The sequence below is a fragment of the Pararge aegeria genome, chromosome 23, assembly GCF_905163445.1.
Source record: "Pararge aegeria chromosome 23, ilParAegt1.1, whole genome shotgun sequence".
In the NCBI taxonomy this organism is placed as follows: Eukaryota; Metazoa; Arthropoda; class Insecta; order Lepidoptera; family Nymphalidae; genus Pararge; species Pararge aegeria.
In genome coordinates, this window is record NC_053202.1 from 5,705,392 (window position 1) to 5,725,195 (window position 19,804).

The 19,804-nt window shown below is 35.9% G+C and overlaps 2 protein-coding genes across 4 annotated transcripts in view; one reads left to right on the forward strand and one right to left on the reverse strand.

Annotated features, from left to right (window-relative positions):
- Positions 1-2,170, forward strand: part of LOC120634325 (F-box/LRR-repeat protein 2) — a 44,650-nt gene extending 42,480 nt beyond the window's left edge. For all 3 annotated transcript variants that reach the window (XM_039904832.1, XM_039904835.1, XM_039904831.1), the window contains exon 11: positions 204-2,170. In XM_039904832.1, coding sequence (XP_039760766.1) covers positions 204-339 — 136 coding nt within the window. In that variant the 3' untranslated portion in view covers positions 340-2,170. The remainder of the gene's footprint in view (positions 1-203) is intronic.
- Positions 2,160-13,053, reverse strand: LOC120634324 (protein TRC8 homolog). The gene is made up of 2 exons (XM_039904830.1): positions 12,611-13,053; positions 2,160-4,467 (listed from the first exon to the last, which is right to left on the reverse strand). Exons 1-2 carry the CDS (start codon positions 12,855-12,857, stop codon positions 2,705-2,707), a joined length of 2,010 nt encoding a protein of 669 aa, XP_039760764.1. The 5' UTR covers positions 12,858-13,053; the 3' UTR covers positions 2,160-2,704.
- Positions 13,054-19,804: the final 6,751 nt, after the last annotated feature.

The window sequence follows — 19,804 nt, forward strand, 5'->3', positions numbered from 1 at the left end:
GGCAAGCCATCGCAGAAGGCACTTATAACTTTCTACAAGTGCAAAGTTGCATGCATCTAATAATTGTTTTAAATCTTATCTCCATTTTTGTAACAGACTTTTAATCTCTTTGATCGACTTACAATGTTTATTATAACATCCCAAGCCAAGTACCGTTTCATTATAGCACTTTTTTCTATACCTTTACCTATTTTTTTTCGCAGTGACGGCCGTTATTACGAAATCGTAAAAGCGAACTTCGAGCGTGCAGATCGCACCACCGTCGTGAGAACGTCTACCAACTGCAGAGTCTCCAACTATTACCTATTGTCAAACTACAAGGACCTTATATTCAACTGATACTGATACTGTTACTAGACAAATTACTAGCTACATCCAGGGAAAAACCTATACATGGGCGCGTTTTTACTGGTCGATAACTAAGTTGATACAAAACATTCGGGGAAGTCCCGGAGAGAAAAGAAATTCACCTGTCAAAAAAAAATCCCAAACGGTCCCAAAACGACATAAAAGAAAACTGTTTCCGGAACGCAGAACTTATTGCAGGTTTTTTTTTGAAAGCACCCGCGCCTCCGTTCTGTCGGCCAGTAAAAATAAACTCTTCAAATTTTAGCATATGGGAATAATAATTGTATGATTCCACGAGAGATTGGTACTACGACTTCGAAATAACTTATGGTCAACCTCGAATGTCGAGGTCTAGGGGTATGGCCCGACGGTATTTTAAAAGGACACTACATCAATGTTATTTTAATGAAGACTATTCACTAATATCTATTTTCTATATTCAATCTATCCATTATCTAAAGATTGATTAGCTTAGCGTTGTTATTGGTAAAAGTCAAAGTCAAATATTTATTTAAATACCTTGATGGCACTTTTGATGCGTAAATTACGTGTAAAATATGTACATAGAAGAGAGTTGATGGCCATATCTAAATTCGTCAATTTGAAACTAAAACAACTTTGCTGAGCAACTTGTAGATACATTGAAAATAGAAAACGGACATAAAGCAATCCAAGATTGATTAAAATACGCTCTACGCTGCATTTCGAGCGATTTTGATTAACAAATCTTTTAAAGTATCGGTATTATTTTACAGTACTTAAGGAGGCCCTCGATCAATTTTCAATGATTTTAAAACATTAAAGTATTAAATATTTTATTTTTGTTGTTTATTATACAAATCGTCTTTAGGCCGAAAACTGCAGTAAGTACCTACTACAATTAAAAATGATTTTGTTTACAATAGGTATTCCGCATATCATTTATAACTTCATAGTAATTCCGCTAAGTGTATTTTGATGTGATTTACAGTGGGTACCTATATTCAAAACATGTAATTTTCACATATGTTGTTATTGGCAAAATTGGTGGTACTCCCTCACAAATTGTGAATTGAAAACAACGGTTATATTAAATCGAGCGAATAAAAAATTAAATAACAAGTGCCTATGAGATGCTTTAATACACAACTTCGTAGCATTAAATTGTTTGCGTAAGCATACAATTGATAAAGCGAAAATTAAGCCCGAAGCTAATAAATATAAACGCTTCGCTTCAAATAACGTGCTCCTAAGTCTAGTTGTCTCCTTGCTACTAATATCTAATTTAAAAAATATAAATATTCATTTGCCAAGCCACCGGGCACTTAAGTTTTATTGGGTAACTAGCTACCCGATCCGGCTTTGCACGGATGCTATGTAGATAGAAATGATTAATTATGATTATGACTACTACAGGATATAAAGATTACATATCTTTAAATTTCTTGGCTTTACTATGATAAGATATATACTGCATAAAAACCTTCCTCCAGAAACACTACATAGTGCTGAAAACTGCATTAAAATCCGTTACGTAGTTTAAAAGATCTAAGCGTACAAACGGCTGGTGCGATATAGTTTTATAATATGCAAAGATTATTTATTAGTGGCCGTTTTCAGGATTTTTTATGGCCACAATACATGCGCTCATTTAGTATTTTAGTAAGCCATGTTCGGTTATTAAAATACCAATAATATACTTTCATATTGGCTTTAAATACAAACCTAAAGGATATATTGGAATAGTTTCAGCCAATCATAACGTATCGTCACTTTTTTACGATTTTACTACGGTAAACCATTTGTTTTGTATTAAAATAAATATATTTATTTGTTGCGATAATCTTGATTGTGTTTTTATTTCATAACACCCTTCACATTGTTTTTTGAAATTGCACCGAAATAAAAGTCGTGTGCCTATTACACTAAAATAATAGTTTATTTACAGTTTTATGAAAAAAAATTGCAATTTTTATACTTTTTCCACGTAAGCTTGTTAAGTATATCAAAAGCTATTTCTAAACGACATAAATATTTACAAATAGCTTCGCGTCCCTTTCGAATGTTTGTCTGTTAGCTGGTGCACAGTGATTTTTTGTATCAATTTTTTTTAAAAATTAATAGGAAACGTTAACAACGCGTCGACAATCCAAGCGTATAGCACACCTACATAGACCTTAACACTAAAATCTTCACACTGAATAATAACGATACACCCATACATCACAAGACAGAATTTAAACCTTAAATCACAGTAACCCACTGATTCAAAATACATTTAAAGAACAATAACTTACTATACAAATAAAAAATACCACTGATAAATCGAGTTTTAAACTTGATATCATACTAGATTGTAGTAGTCGTCATTGTTCAGTCATCTCACGCCCTCGTTGAGGAGGAGGTCCGCCTGGTCCGGTTCCTCCTCGAGCAGCAAGTTTTGGTTGTTGCTATTCTCCTCATTCCCAGCCTCTGAATTCTCCTTATTGTCTAATCTATATAGTATGTCGTGGCATAGCGGACACCTGTCCTGCACGTACAACCACTTTCGGAGGCACATGCCGTGGAAGAAGTGGTTGCACCTCGTTATCTTCGCGGAGTGCATCTCTTGGTAGCATATAGCGCACACGTCATCCAATCGGTGCAGTTGGTCCGCTGAGGCCTCGCGCAACGAGTTGATCTTGTTGACGGCCGTGCGCCGCTTCATGAACACAGACCAACCGGCTCGAGCCTCACACCAGATGTTGAAATACGCGTGTATACACATCATCACCGCCCGAATCGCCCCTCCGGATTCAAACAACAAGATCCAAGCTCCGTTGAAGAACAAGAATATCCCGAAACAGAACTCTATAGTGTTCCCGAAAGCTCTTATGTAGTACACATAATCGTCCAACTGCTCCCAGAATGTATTTCTGTTAGCGTCGATTAGGAATAACGAATAAATCATCAGGCTGACTACGACTTTGACTATTACCTCTACACTGAAAGCGCTTACGGCTAAGAGCCACGTGGATATGGAATGTTGTGACCATAGATAAACCAGCAGCGTTATGGGAAACATGATGAGAAATGCGCAAACGCCCAGTGCTCTGACGTGTCTATGTGTGCTCGGATTACGCGATGCGCTTAGAGACATCAGCATTGGATTGACAATGTTGTGCAAGAAGTGTAAGAGGGCAGTGAAGAGCAAACAGAAATTTCTGCACAGTCTGATGAATCTTTTCTCGGGGTTCAGAGACGTCAATCCTGTTTGCAACGCTAGAATATAAAACAGTATGGCTGAAACCGTGCCGATACTCTTGTCCTCCTCCTCTTCCGTGAGGAGAATCCATTGGAAGAAATTCCCGATGTAGTGGCAGAAGAACGAGATGACCGACGTCATCCCGAGCACGGCCGTTATGGTCTCGCACCCCGTCACCAGCAACGATTTGGCCAACGACGCGAGCGATTGCACGGCTATCAAAGTCGAGACCTTCAATCCTTCATCGGCGACTTCGTCATAACTTTCCATTAGTAATAATATTGCGTGTTCTGCCACACGCATCACCCAGAACACCCTAAGTACGCATGGCACGTTCAAACGCATCCATTCGGTTTCAACTAACGCAGATAGGCCATTATGGCTTATGAATAGCCTTCCGTGCTGATATCCTGCGTAAATCACTTGAGCGACGTCATAGCTCGATGACCAGAGTACGTATTTCACGAGAAATAGTGGCAGTAACGTTGAAAAAGCTGGAGAATGGTGCAAAAGGTTCGGTGGTAACGGTATCATTGCGAAAAAGGAGGGTGCCATGAAGCTCATCGGTAAGAACTTCTGTATTTTTGGCTGCCGGGGTCCGAGGTGAACATTTCTGAATAGGATGGCCAGCAGGAACTGTATTGCTAAGTTTTGTATGACCAGAATTCCCGGGCCTTCGAGATCAAGTAAATTCCTTATGTTTAAATTAAGTAAATCTTCTAATATGCTTGTAGAGTGGTGCGCAGAATCGGCATCCAATAGTGTTTGTATTTGCTTGATGGCGGACACATTCGTCCAGTAGGAGATAAAGACTAGGCCTATTGACATGAGATAGAGGTACACGATGATTAGATGCTTCGTGTACAGCACGAATATGCAGAGCGCTGACAGGCATCCTGAAAAAAAGAAAAATATACTTTAAAAAAAATTAACTAATTAAATTTTATTATAATTTTTTAACCAGATATCGATGCAGGAGTTAAGCCGAACATAAGTAACAAACGAACACACACTTTTGCATGATATTAATACGAATATCTGAAGCAGATGCTATTCATCATAACAGTATCTCATAAATCCACAGAATTAAAAACATACAGAAACCGTGTACACGAATACTGAAACATCAAAAACCACTCGACTTTTTTTTCGAGCAAACGGTTAGTCATACTATTTAATTATTTACCTCTAAAGTCCTAAACGAAAAATAAAATGAGAAAATGAGAAAGTTTGTGAGCTAACTACCTAAGTTTGTTTTTTTAACTCCAGGGGTGTAAAGTGAGAGGTGCGCGTGCGCTGTTTTTGGACACAAAGAACTGCATACATTAATGGGTGACTGATGATTATGTACGTAAGAACGTATTCTGTGCAAAAAACAACAAACAAAAATTTGAAAAGGACACTTCCTGTTCAAATTTTTATTTCACTGTAAGCGATGGTAGTTTTGTTATTAGAGATTCGGCTTCCTTTTCGGGAGAACCGCGTTCGATACCCGGCATATACCTCTTTTTATATTCGTTTTTAGTTTTTGCAATTATATATCACTTGCGAGAACAATGAAGAAAGAAATCGACAAAAAAAACCTGCACGCCAAAAAGTTCTCCATAATGTTCTACAAGGCGTTAGAAGTCAACGCAATCCACACTTGGCTAGCGGGGTGGACTACGGCCTAAGCTCTTCTCACACTGAGACGACACCCATGCCCTGCAGGGCTAGCACGGGCGGGAGGTAAAAATTATATCCCCTAAAAAGGTATAGGATATAATAAACGTGTCCACCTGCTAAATCACTGGAACATGGAATAGGAGAAGTTTACCCCCGTTTATTAATACACATATTGGATATTATTTCCACTTGTGCGCCAGAGTTGATAAAGCTGTGGGAGAAGATACATTTATATCCTTTAGCTTGGGAGATAATGGTCTCCTACCCATGCTAGCCGTGCTGTAGAGGGCCAGCGGTGAGTTGATAATGATGATATATTTAGGCTTATACGACCGATTGGCGCAGTGGGCAGCGACCCTGCTTTCTGAGTCTAAGGCCGTCAGTTCGATTCCCACAACTGGACAATATTTGTGTGATGAACATGAATGTTTTTCAGTGTCTGGGTGTTTATCTATATATTATAAGTATTTATGCATAATATTCTTAACATTATTCATCAATTTTCTTAGTACCCATAACACAAGCTACGCTTACTTTGGGACTAGATGGCGATGTGTGTATTGTAGAAGTAAAAAAAAATATATCTGGGAGTGAAATTAAAAAAAATATAAAATTAATAAAAGTTATTAGCCAGTTATTGAGGCTATACAAAAAAACAACTTGCTTCACTATAATAGGTACATATGCTGTGCAACAAATATTATCAAAAAAGTCGATAAAAACTTAACAAACTGTCAAGATATAATACGTCTTATCCATATACGTATAAAAATGGAGACTTAGTACTCAGAGAAGTTTGGTTTTTTTACCAGTTAGGGGTATGGCAGTTTTAAGCCACACCTCTTATCGGTTTCTACGCGTATTAACAATAATATAAATAAATATACTAGACTACTAGAATAATATACAAAATACTTATAATATATAGATAAACACCCAGACACTGAAAAACATTCGTGTTCATCACACTAACATTGTCCAGTTGTGGGAATCGAACCCACGGCCTTAGACTCAAGAAGCAGGGTAGCTGCCCACTGCGCCAGTCGGCCGTCGGTATTGTACCGGAACGCTAAATCGCATGGCGGCACGTCTTTGTCGGTTGGGTTGTAAGTTGTAACTAGCCACGTTTAAAGACCCTCCCCTCAAATAAAAAGAAGAAGCACTCTCACCAATCTGTTTTCGAAATAAAATAATCCTTAAATTAACTAGTGCACTAATAAAAAACTTAAGAGTTTGGAACGTCGTCGCAAGGTTGCCTACCTTTCGGTGTTCTATAGGATACTAGCTGTTGCCCGGACTTCGTCTGCGTTTGATTTTTTTTAAAGTATTCAGTATCGCTAAGCCTTAAATGAGTCTAGTAGTATATATATAACTACATATAACATGTGACTGTCAATTAATTATAGACAAATGATTTGCAATAAAATAAAATTGCTACTATAATTAAAGATCTAAGCTATTCTATCTCTTAAGTTGGACCAGACTGCTCACGGTGTGCCAATTTAATTTAAAATCGGTTAAGTAGTTTAGGAGTCCATCGCGGACAAACATCGTGACAGGAGATTTATATATATTAAGATAAGATATTTCGGAGTGTGCTCAAGAACTATTTGATCTAGTTCCCCCCTCGCCTTTTTACCATCGAACCGCGCGGCACCGTAAGGCTCTGCGTCCCTACGTGGTCGTTATACGGCGGACGCGTACGAAGCGATTCGCACCGCTAGGATCTGGAATGCACTTCCAGCTTCCATTTTCCCCAGTGCCTACAATATGAGTACCTTCAAATCAAGAGTGAATAGGCATCTTCTAGGCAAGCGCGCTCCACCTTAGGCTGCATCATCGCTTACCATCAGGTGTGATTGCAGTCAAGCGCTCGTCTATCAACATAAAAAAAAATGCCACAAGTGGCCGATGCCTTGATTATAATTCGCTTTGTCAAACCTTTATTTGCGAAATTACTTGATTATGCAAATCAAAATAAATTTTAAAAAATATATTGAGGTCACCATTTCAAACAATGCAAAGAGCGTAAAGTGTGTTGCGAAACTAAACAATTTACATAAATACCACATAAAATTAAAGTAAAAAAAAAATCTTTCAAGCCTTCCTTTTTTTCACATTAGCAAGGAAAAAAACTAAATCGAATTAAAATTAAACTGTTTTTTTTAAATTTTTTTAAAAGGTTGTTTTTTTCTAAAGACAAAATTGTATTAGAGCCTCCACATAAATCTACACATAAGATCACATCATGCCGATCCGGTGGAAGAGTCACAATAAGCAGGGATAAAAAGTAACCAAGTTGAATAAGTTAGGCTTCTGTCCTTTCAACGAATCTATGGCAAAATCAAGTTTATGGATTGCTTAGTTAGGCCGCTAAGCAAGGACAAACAAACAAAGAAACTTTCGCATTTATAACAAGGACTAGTAAGTATGATAAATGCAAAACTATAAACTTATATTTTAAATAAAACAAAACCAAGTTCTCAATTAATTAATACTTGACCCAGTTACCTAAATTTTAAATTTCGAACATAATTTTTTTCGTACATTTTAAAGCAATAATTGACGGACCAAGGATAATAATCCATTCAGACGAAAATAGCACCCACTTTACTTTGAAGACTTTTTACTTATTTTTATTCTACTACAGGTTAGTCCTTAGATTCTCACCCGTAGTAGAATAAAATATAAGTGATGATAAGTAAGTGACTATACTGTCAACATGTTTGGGGTAATGGCAGTAATGTTAAACCCATGCTCCTCATGCTGTAGCAGTCACCACTGCGCCACGGAAAAAATGACACCAATCTTTTAAAATTTCAATTTGTTACCTGCAACCGTGACCTAAGAAAAAAGGCCTTGACACACGGACCGACGACGACGATTAATGGCCAGCGCACACGTGGGACAGGACAGAACATTTATTTTCCAATTCCAACGTAAAACCATTTAAATTAACAGAAAATGCTGTGTGTTTATATCGATAGTATATAAACATAGATCACGCGTTAAATTTAAAGAAATGGGTAATATTACAGTAGTACTCGTACATAATATATTTTTGATCATCGAAAATTATTTATTATAAGTACGTTAACTATAACATTACAGTTTGAGTCCAATGTTTCCGCCATGATTGCCTCCAAATACAAATTAAACAGCGCAGGAGCAAATTCACCGAAGTGCATACTAAAATCTCGCTTACCACGGGCAATTATAAAATCACGTTATAATTGGGTATGCGAGTAAATTTGATGATCAAATTCATGAATTATTTATTAATAAAGGATCCTCTAACAGTTGCTTGTGCCTCTTTAACACATTGAGAACAATTGATATTGCAATTTTATAATAAAAATTTAGTACAAAAAAGGGTATCCAGACTTAAAGGGGTCCATACACGATGCAATCTGTCGCTTGACAACCCGTCGCAAGCGAGACAGGCAAGATAAATTGCAAAGTTGAACTTTGTAGTACCTACTACCGTCACTTAAAGCAGCATTTTGATATTGTTGACGGTTTGTTTAAGAATCATAATCTTTATTTTAAGGGCGATAAGTTTGAAGTTAAGATGTATCAAAAACTTTGTTTTTAAAATAAACATGCTTTAAGCGATGACAGAAAGCCGTGGATAGAAGTCACCGCAACTGGCGTAACTATGCCTTCAGTTGGCGATGCACGTGCATGCCCATAAACCTACAATGCAGGCAATTATAGAGATCGGATACAATCTGGCGAGTTTCCAAATTCAAGTACACTCGCGTAAGTATAACTCGAGTTTCTTGTTATACCGTTTACAAATATTTAAATCACAGAAAATTCAGGAATTATATTCGCAAATTGCACCTGGAACCAATATTCCGCTGAGAAGAATAAAGCGCTTAACGCGGCGCTAGGGAGGTCGTCGAACATCCTTTAAAATATTTCACAAGGTACTAATGCAAGCCTACCTACCTACTATTTGCACAAGTAAAATTAGTATAAATAGTATTAATAAAGTTCTGACCGGCGCATTTTATTTATTTCCAAACGCAAACGAGTCAAAAACGTCAATCGAAGTTGTGAAAGTCAATTTTGAAACTATTCAATGGATCGCTGCGATCTCCTTGCAACTGTTCGCTACGACGGTTTGTCAGTGAATGGGGACCTTAACAGTAGCCTTACGAAATTTGCTCGCTCGCAACAGAAGAGTCGTTTACGAGTTTGAAAATACTTGTACATCGGAGTAAATTGAATCTTATTTGCTTATTTAATTCTATTAAAGCAAAATTTTGCCTTCATTTTAGCTCGGGCGTTTGACGTTTGAAAAACAAAAATAAGAAGTACAGGATTTGCGACTGTAAAACAAGTAACATTAGGTCCATTTTACTTTGACGACATAGCATATGATATGCGAAAACGGCATCTCGATTGTAAGCGAGCAAATTTTGTACTAAGGCAACAGATTCTTTCTTAAGTCTGTCCGAGGTCTTTGTAGAGAAAAATCCCGTTATGTATGATACAACTGTAAATGTTAAACATCGTAATTCGTAATGATTGACGACTTTAATATTAATAGGATTTAAAAAAAAGCGTTTAACGATACTAAAATTCTTAATAAAAGTTTGTCTGTTTGGTCGTTTGTTTAATTTTACTTATTTTGATGAAATAATTCATTCTCCTCCTGTAAGTGGGCATAGGATACTTTTAATCTCGGGAAAACCAGGGCAACTTTCCAATGGGATTTAAAAAAAGCTAAACTAATCTTGGCACTCAGGGTTTTCAAAAAAGATTAAATTATAGGTTTTACTAAATATTTAGGGTAAGCAATATTTTTATGCCCAAAAAATATTTAAGTCACAAGTCCGCTTCTTGTTATAATTTGTAAATCAAAACACAGATACAATTGAAAGATGGTTTAATTCCTATCATGATATTAATCCTTATCAAAAAAAGTACCTGCCTGTTTATGTACCTGCAATTTCCTTTTAAAATTACCGAAATTGGACCTATTGTGGCACTGCAATTATGTTTCAGGTTTATTAAGATATTTTAACCGTTAAAAATCGATTTGGTGCAGATGATGTTGCACGCGTCAGCTAGTGCCTTATATAACAAGACTAAAATATACCAACGTCTACTTATTCTATCGCTTGAAATTTAACTACGATTTATATGAAATAGAAAGGGCGCCATCTAGTTAATAGATCGGAAAACAGTACAATACTGTTTTTCAAAATTGTAACTAGATGGCGCTCTTTGGCGCGTAAAAAATCTCACACTAGTCACTGAGGTTGTAATATTTTAACAGAATTTCCATAATATATTTATATATATATATATAATTATATATATATAAAAGCGGACCCCAGCGCCATCTGTCGGGCTGATTTGTGAATCTAAACCATCCAGGGTGGTACCCAAATGCATACCAAAAAATTCATTCAAATCGGTCCAGCCGTTTAGGAGTTCAGTGACATACACACACACACACACACAAGAAATATATGAAATATACGGAATCACAGGTTTCCATCTCTAGAATCTTCATAAGATCTTTGCGAAGTGTAAATGAAATTGTCAATCTGATGGTTTAAGAATAAAATTAATTCTAGGAATCAGAGGACTTACTGCCATCGCATAAAGCAGTATTAATTGTTGGTATTTTTGAGTTTATTTTACATTATGTGCAATGGTAACAGGGGGGCAGTTGTAAATTAACTGTATTAACTAAGATAACCAAATAGTTAGTATAACCTTCCAGCAGTTGTGGTCACTGGTTTTGTTTGTTACAATTACCAAATGCTAACACTAGTTAGCCCTATATATATTGTATATACATACATAACACTCCAAGTTATTTGCTTATCACTCTGGATAAATTAAGTCTTTAATCTTACTAAAATTATAGAAAATCTATAATTTCTACAATCAGTTGTTTAAGAGATAAGCCTCACAAAAAGTACACGGGCAATATTTAGTAATAATAATTATATTGCATTTGTGCATAATCTAAATTAATATTAAAAAGTTAATATTTCAAAGCTGAACAGAGTGTATGTTGGCAGTTTTACATGATAGTTTATTGCAGAAGTTTATTAATACTATTTAATAATTTTATAAATGTAAAGTGTGTATGGTGTGAATGTTTGTTACTCAATCATTCTAGTACAGCTGAACAGACCTACAATAGATAGATTATATCCTGGAATAGCTCATAAGGTATTTTTTACTCAAGAAAAATTACAGTATGGGTTGTTCTTGTTTTTCACGGAGCAAGAAATCATGTTAATCTCTTGCACACAAAGAAAGTCACAGGCAACATCTAGTAGTATAAAAGCCAATTTAAAAATTATAAATTTTCTAATGTATCCCAGTAAAAGCTTTTCAACCTCAAGGCTGCATAGCATTCACAACGCAAGATATATCAACAAAAGAGGAGTATTACAGCCAAACTTAGAAGTCACAAAAATCTCGCTGAGTACTCAATAACCTTGTCTTCATGCAAGGTGCATAATTTAATAGCACCAATTGTACAGCCATTGCAAATTTTATATTATGCATAGCATACTATTCCGATTACCATTGAAACACAACTGGCAGAAAAGTAACTCACAAAGAATAAAGGTTTTCTTATTTTATAAAAAAAGCCATTACTATGTAAGTGCCTTGTGTGAGATTGTTTACCTATGTTTACCTATTTAATTGCATGTAAGTTAAGAACTATTTACATTACAGTACATATTGTCTGTAACAGTAACAGCATTGTCACTAGTTAGCCCTCTTTTGATGGCATGAATCACAGATAACTATCACAAGATTGTGTAATGTGTGTGATGTGATCAGTAAACATACATTAAATATCTCAGACTTGGTCTCAAATTGAAAAACTGCTCTGTCTTACTGCGAAAAATGTGTTGTGATGTTAAAGCTACTAAAAGCATGCATCCCGCGGCGGACAACTAACATTTCATGTATTGTTAGTAAACAACATTATAAAAGGGGTAAGGCAACATTTCAGCATAAAAGCTAAATTGACAGACTTAACAGTAAGGCTATCCTTTTCTATTAGGTGCAGTTGGACAAAGTAACATGAAAAGATTCATTTAGATTCTAGTTAAGTTGAGCCACAGTTATTTATAGATTCCTAAGTGTCTCACTGGCTCTGGGCTGCCTCTTGGTTTGGATCTTTTTTGCTTAAGTATTTACAATTATTACTGTGATATGTTGATTTCAATATGATAAGTGCAAAACATAAAACTCCTTAAATTCATGCCCAAACAACTTATTTGTGGCCATTTATAATCATTTATTTGTGTAGAGTTGAATTGAGCTGTGAATTTAGTTACAGTTGACTATATTACATATTGCTAAATTGCGGAAATCAGGACGTACCTAGACAGCATATGGCGAACTTCACCAGCAGATATATAAACGCGTTGTAGAAATGGGCGTCGTAGTAGACGGAATCATTTTCGAGGATCTCTCCGTCTACGGACACAGATGACAGCATCGGCACCTCCTCGCCGGTGGACAACGGCACGCCCAGGCTTGCTTTCAGGAATTCATCCACCACAAACAACGGTGGAACCCTGAGTAACACTTCCACCAGTGCCAGGGCCTTCGACCTCAACGACATCATTCATTTATGCAAACCGACGGGCACCGGCAGTTGGGTAACCACCGCCGGATCAAACGGCGACTAACACGGGGATTACGAATTGATATGTTATTTTTTTATATTGTTTTAGATCACGTAATATTTTACAAAAATATGACTGAAATTTTTGCGACAATAAAATTTGACAGATGAAAATTTGGGGATGCCAAAACAATTAATAGGAAGTAAATGCTGCCATCGTTATTAATAATGTCAAACGTGGTGATACACACTTGCTATAGGTAAAAAAGTGTATTGCTATGCGTCATAAAAAGACTTGTGTCTGTGTACATATTAATTGCGCCTTAATGGGCAATGAGTATATAAACTCTACGGTTAGAAACTGTATGTTTTAAAACCCTATAGTCGATTTGTGCGTAATCTGTGCTCCTTTTTTAAAGTCCATTTATGGAGGGTAGAGGTAAGGAGAGTCATCTTATATGGGAGAAAAGTTGAAAAAGTGTCCAGTGTATGCGCTAAATAACAGTTCAAAAATCCTCCACAATGGCGCTGGTGGATGCACAGGGTATGGTATGAATGTAGCAATCGTAGATGAATTGAAGTATGCCGAGTTAAAAAATTTAATGTCATTATCGACCAAAGTAGTTAATTATTGAGAATTTCAACAACTTACGTTGTACAAAATATTGTGGTAAATATAACCTTACTTCCTTGTATCTCCATACTTCCTTGTTTATTTTTCAAGCCTACTCTAACAATATTTATATTTGGCGCTTCTTTTAAGAGTTACCCTGATGCAAATGTGGCGCCATCCTAATTTAATACATTTTGACGACACTTTTTCATATATACAGATGACTCTCCTTACCTCTACCCTCCATAAGTCCATTGAATAAGAAATAAAACTTTCAATTTTGCTTATAAAAGTCTTATTTCTAAATTAAAACTATTAAGACACATAATTCATATGATATTATAAGTGCGAAAATGTGTCTGTTTATTTATTTTAATCCTGGAGATGGGCATAGGAAACTATGTATACCTACTGGAAAAACTGCTGATAACATTAAGACGCAGGATTTCAACATAGCTATTGTTACCAATGCATGATTCGACCGGCGAATAAATCTGTAACTGGACGATTTCAGTCCTTCATTTAACATTTTTTGAAAATATTAGTCAGGGGAAGGTTGAATATAGATCGAGATTATTTAATTTTGTCTGTCTGTTAGTTCGCAGATTACGCGGAACCTACTAAACGGATTATTTACGAAATTAAACGATTATTATCTAGTCATATAGACTTTGGTAAGGACGCTGAAATCGATGTAAGCTGAATTCTTAGTTTCAAACTTTCAATTTTTGTCACCAAATTTGGCATATTTACTTACGTAAGTACGTCAATCAGCGTAATCGACAATATTTTGGCTAGTGCTAAGTTACACATCTCTTGATTATTTGCAGAAACGTAGTAGGTAATGTTGATTGCGAAAGCATGTCCGTTTGTCTATATACTATCCATGTTTGGTTCAACTTTCGGTTTTTTGTGCCAAATTTCAACAATCTAGATGAAAAAGATAGGATACAGACATATAAAATGCACGGGGCTACAGTTTCCGGATTGTTAAAAAAGTAGTATGGTTCTGACTTCAGATCTTGAGAAATTTTACGTAGACATAGCTTTTGTGCCGTGCATAGAGGGTACGTATTCAGACGATATAAAATGAAGAAAATCCCCAGTACGAGATATAAATACTCAAGGGTAGGTGATATGAAACTCCTTTGTAATATTAAGTTCGACTCTGTTGATAGAACTTTACAGTAGTTTATTGTAATTCGAATATTGAATATTGACATCAATGTTATTCTGTTATTGTCTTGTATAATTTTAGAGCTATGTTTTGTGGCATTACCTGTTTTATTTCAGTAGGCTTTTTATAACTCTAACAATGTCTATCCTTAAGTTTTTTATAACTCTTTTTTTATAACTGGAGATTTTCTGCATAACCTCCATACCATACCCTCTATGCACGCCACTGTAAAGCTTGCAACCTGGAGATAGACCTTGCATAGCTTATAGCCTGGTTAAAAGAACGATTCCTACGCGATTCATTAAAATTCTAAACAAACGCGGACGAACTAGCGGGCAAAAGCTAGTAACTTAGATAATTGCAAACCACCCACTAAAAAGCGTATAATATATTTGTTTTTTTACGAAAAAGAACCAACTTTTTTACAACTAAATACCTAGCAAGAAATAAATATTTTATAGTACACAAATATAAGTATCCCTTTTTAAGCCATTTCTGAGAAAAATTGTGCTGGAACTAAGACGAACGGATGGACATCCAGAAAGACAAAGGAAGGATCCTATTGGTAGGTACCTAAAGGTTCGGGAGATCTTGATGGACAGTGTACAGTTTCTTCGGAATTCTAATAACTACTCTCAGATTCAAAATCAACAGAAAAATAACATATTGAATAACACAAGCAGGTTTGTTTAAAGTTCAATAAAGAATATTAATTTTCAATTGTATACGAACGTACATTGTTTACAGAACCAATTAAGGAAAGCTTTTCTTAGCTGAAAACAAAGAAACAAACAAAAAGTAAGTAAACTCGAAAAGTTGAGGCGACCACATTGAATCGATTCGAATTTGTTTGGCTTCTACGGCTTCGTCGGTTCGGGGGAAAATTAAAAGCGCGCACTGAAAGCTTTGTTATATAAGCTCGCTTTGAGCATTCGAAGTTGCGGAAGTTTTTTTTTATAAGCCCGACTTAATTTTTTATTTTTTGAATGTACTGTAAATGACTATAGCTGATATATTGCTAACTAGCGGTAGCCTGCAACTTTCTGGTGACTATGAACTATTTATATAATATAATATACTCTGTGTTAACTATCGCGTTTTAGGGAAAGATCATCGTCTATAACATTGAAACGATATTTTATACAATATTCACTAACTGTAACAAACAAAGTTAGTGTACTGTAAATATCAGAAGCGATAAAGGTATTTATTTTTAACCAACTTACAAAAAAAGGAGAATGTTTTTTTTTAATATTTGTTAGCTCTGAACTCTGACATTTATGAACGGATTTAATAAAAACAAATTTTGTGATGGTATACCTACTTCCCATATCCCATTTTCTTCAGGTCAAGGTCTGTTAAAGGGATCCTGGAGACCACTTGGTCTTGGTCATTGGTTCTTAAAAACTGTGAAATTTACCAATTTGCACTGAGCTGCGTGACCTACGCCCTTCTCATTCTGAGAGGAGACTCCTGTGCTGTACTAGGTCGGTGAAGGGTTGATGATGATGATGACGAACAGCGTTTTAGTATCTCACTATTCGTCATAAGTTTGCTGTCCTGGGCCGCTTGTTTCCAGCGGCTCCTAGTGACGCGTTTGATGTCGTATGTCCACATCTTCAGTTGTGCGTTTACCGGTGTGGGGTCACCATTCAAGCACTTCGGGACCCCAATATCTATTGTTTCTCCGAGCAAGTGCCCCATCCATTGCAACTTCAGCTTCGTGTCTTGTTGAGCTATATATGTGTTGAGTGGACTTGCATATGGGCACACGTCAGATTGCATGCGATCTCCAAAAACCTCCTGTGATGTTGGTTTTTTTTAAATTGCATTCCACGTTAGCCGCAGTTAGGTGCTGCTGGTAATGAAGATAAAGTCTTAGACTACCGATAATACCTACACGAAATCTTACCGACAAAGACGTGCCGCTAAATTGCTTAGCAGCACGTCTTTGACGGTATTTAGCCACGGCTGAAGCCCAGAGAAAATTGGGAAATTATAAGTTCCCAATATGCCGGGGATAGATCTCGGGACCTCGCACTTAAAACCACAGCATGGACCCCTCCGCCCTTGGGCTAGAGTCAACAACGGCTTCTTACAATAGCTTAAAAGCTGTGTTATTTAAAAAAAATATTTTCTGTGGTAAAACCTTAACAACCATGAAACAAGGATTATAATTCTCAAGCAAAATATCACCAGTATCACAATAATATTGCTTTAACTATAAGCGATACCTGCGTACGCAATTGCCTAAACTTAAAAAATGTGACGTCAAATGGTGACGTACACTCTTTCTTCTCACATCTGTCTAGAATTAGAAATAAAAACTTGGATGTATTGTACTTAAATTACCTATAATTGCAAGCTCAGGTTAAGCTGAGATCGTGTAACGACTTTATATTTATCGTTCGCAATGCATTTATACGGCTTCATAAAGTTTTAATGAAACTTTGAACAATTGAACTGAAACTGAAGAAGTTTGAAAACTAGTCTTTGAACATAATTTTTGTTAATCCAGGAAAATTTCTAACAATGAAAACTTAATCTTATTGTTAGCAATTTTCCTGGAGGCAAGATACTCGACTATTGTGATTTAAATCATGTTAGGTATATAAGAGACTTCCACCCACTAAACCTTTAAACTTATCACTTGATTAGTTAAGAGCAGAGGCGTGCACGAGCTATAAAATACTTAAGGATAGGCATTGTAAGAGAGTGTAACTCCTACTGGGGATTTTCTTTATTTTATATCATCTGCATACCCTGTGCATACCCTCAATGCACGCCACTGGGTAACAGATATCTTACCTAATCCAAGTGTCTATCTCTTACCTACGAGTGAGTCTGGAGCGGAATTGTATTTTTTTTCATTACACTCGGTCGTAAGGAGAATTTACAGCACTATATGTATTTAAGATAGCTAAGCCTGGTGTAAAATCGTCAAACACTTTCGTCCCCTCTTCCGACAGAACTGAGCTTAATTTCGGGATAAAAAGTATCCTATATTACTTCTAATACCTTCAGGAATATGTGTACAAAGTTTCGTGATGATCGGTTTAGTAGTTTTTGCGTGAAAGCGTAACAAACAAACTTACATTCACATTTATAATATTAGTAGGGATGACCCGATTAACTTTAATTTGTACCTTACTTCAAGAGATATATGTACGAAGATGGACAACTTTTAATTTAGCTTGGTAATACAGATTAATTTTTTAACCAACAAGGAGGTTTTATGCGGTTAAAAATAGTGTTATATAATAGCATTTCTACATGTACCTTCTCTATTATGATAGATGAACGTTTCATTTAACAGATGATTCACAATTCAACGAAACTAGTTATATTTTAAACATGTCCTTAATACGCAATTATTCCCTTTAATATATTTTAAATATAGGCTGTTTGCAGCAAACGATGCTTGCTGTATATACCGGTTTTCCTTGGAGCGTGTATTAAAAGCTGTCGCGCCATTTTCCTTGATTAATATTTTGTTCATATTTTCGCTTTGTGGTTTATTGTTAATAATCTAAAATGTCCAGTTTAAATTGGAAAGTAGCAATGGTAGATTTTACTTCGCCGGGAATAATAATCGGGGCACTAATCGCGAGTGGCAGAGAGCGGCCTACGAAATTATTTAGCATACATAAAAAAAACAGCAAAAAATGGTTAGTTATTTTCTGGAAAGGTATTTAAAAGTTTATCCTGTTTTTTTCCTCGCAAGTGTGTTATGAAAATTAAGCTTAAATTGCTATATCCTCAGGAGATGTTGATTTTACAATGAATAATTGTTAAGTCAACATCTCTTAACAATTATTTATAGTAAAGTCAACATCTCCTGAGGATGCTCCGGTTTCGGAGCGAAACATGCCAAGAGGGTACATTGCCGAAGATCTGTTCGGTGTAGAGAATAAGGATTGAAGAAATTATAAATTACAGACACACCATACAGATTCTCCTGCTTTTCGCGGACTATAGCAAATTAAGCTTAATTTTCATAATATATCTACCCAATACTCGCGAGTGTGATGAAAATGGTCGTATGAAACGCGTATGGTACATTACTTGTTAAACTCTCGGCTTTCTTAGCGCATTCACTTTAAGTTCATGCCTAATACCGCCTCGACTGTAAAATGCAATGTTACCAAACTAGATTCATAATTTATTATAATAGTATTAATTGACGGACCAATCAGATGGCCAACCTGTTCCATCACGTCACATCATGAGGATAACCATCGCCTATAAACAGAGCCATAAAAGCGGAAGTTGTAAGCCTTATCTGCGTGTTATTACACCGCTAACCACACGCTTCAGACCGCAACACAGCATTGCAATAATGCTGATTTGCGGCAGAAATAAGCATGGCGGAAAGGTTTCCTCCGAAAAGCTCAAAACACAAAAAACACTTTTACTACTAGACAACGGAGAAAAAATTCTTTGCCTCTTTCCAGGAGCAATGAAATCTAGCGGGAATTCGCGTAGATTTGTACGTTAATTAATTTGACTTTACAAATTCGTTTTCCATTTTACCGTTAAAGTTTTCTTTTAACATCTAAACAACCGTAGTAGGTACCTTAATAAAAAATATGAAACAATTTCTTTGTAGAATTACAAAGCCATTTTCATTGTTTAATATAAAAAGGGTTTACTTCGTTAGAAAGAACCCAGTTAAAAAGAGGATTGCAATAATTTATGAAGAGCTTTGTCTTTGTGTTATATGACATCTATCAATCAAACGAATAGACTAAATATACTACGACACACAAAGCCATCTAGCTCCAAAGTAAGCATAGCTTGTAATATAGGTACTAAGATAGCTGATGATTTTTTTATGAATATAATCTATATATAATTCATTTTTTATATACAGATAGACACCCAGACACTGAAAAACATTCATGTTCATCACACAAGCATTTTTCACTCGTGAGAATCGAACCCACGGCAAGACTTATTTAGTTTATTTACCGCTTCTTAAATATCTCACTAGCCTAGGGGTTGTTCGAAAGTTAGGACAGCCTATTATTAGTTTTTAACTAAATTCGTAAATACTTCATAATCATTACTAAGTACAGTTTACACACCCGAAAGGTCTCTGAGCCAGCAAAAAACACAAGCAAACCATGTAATTTTTTCGCCTTTAATATCATAAGC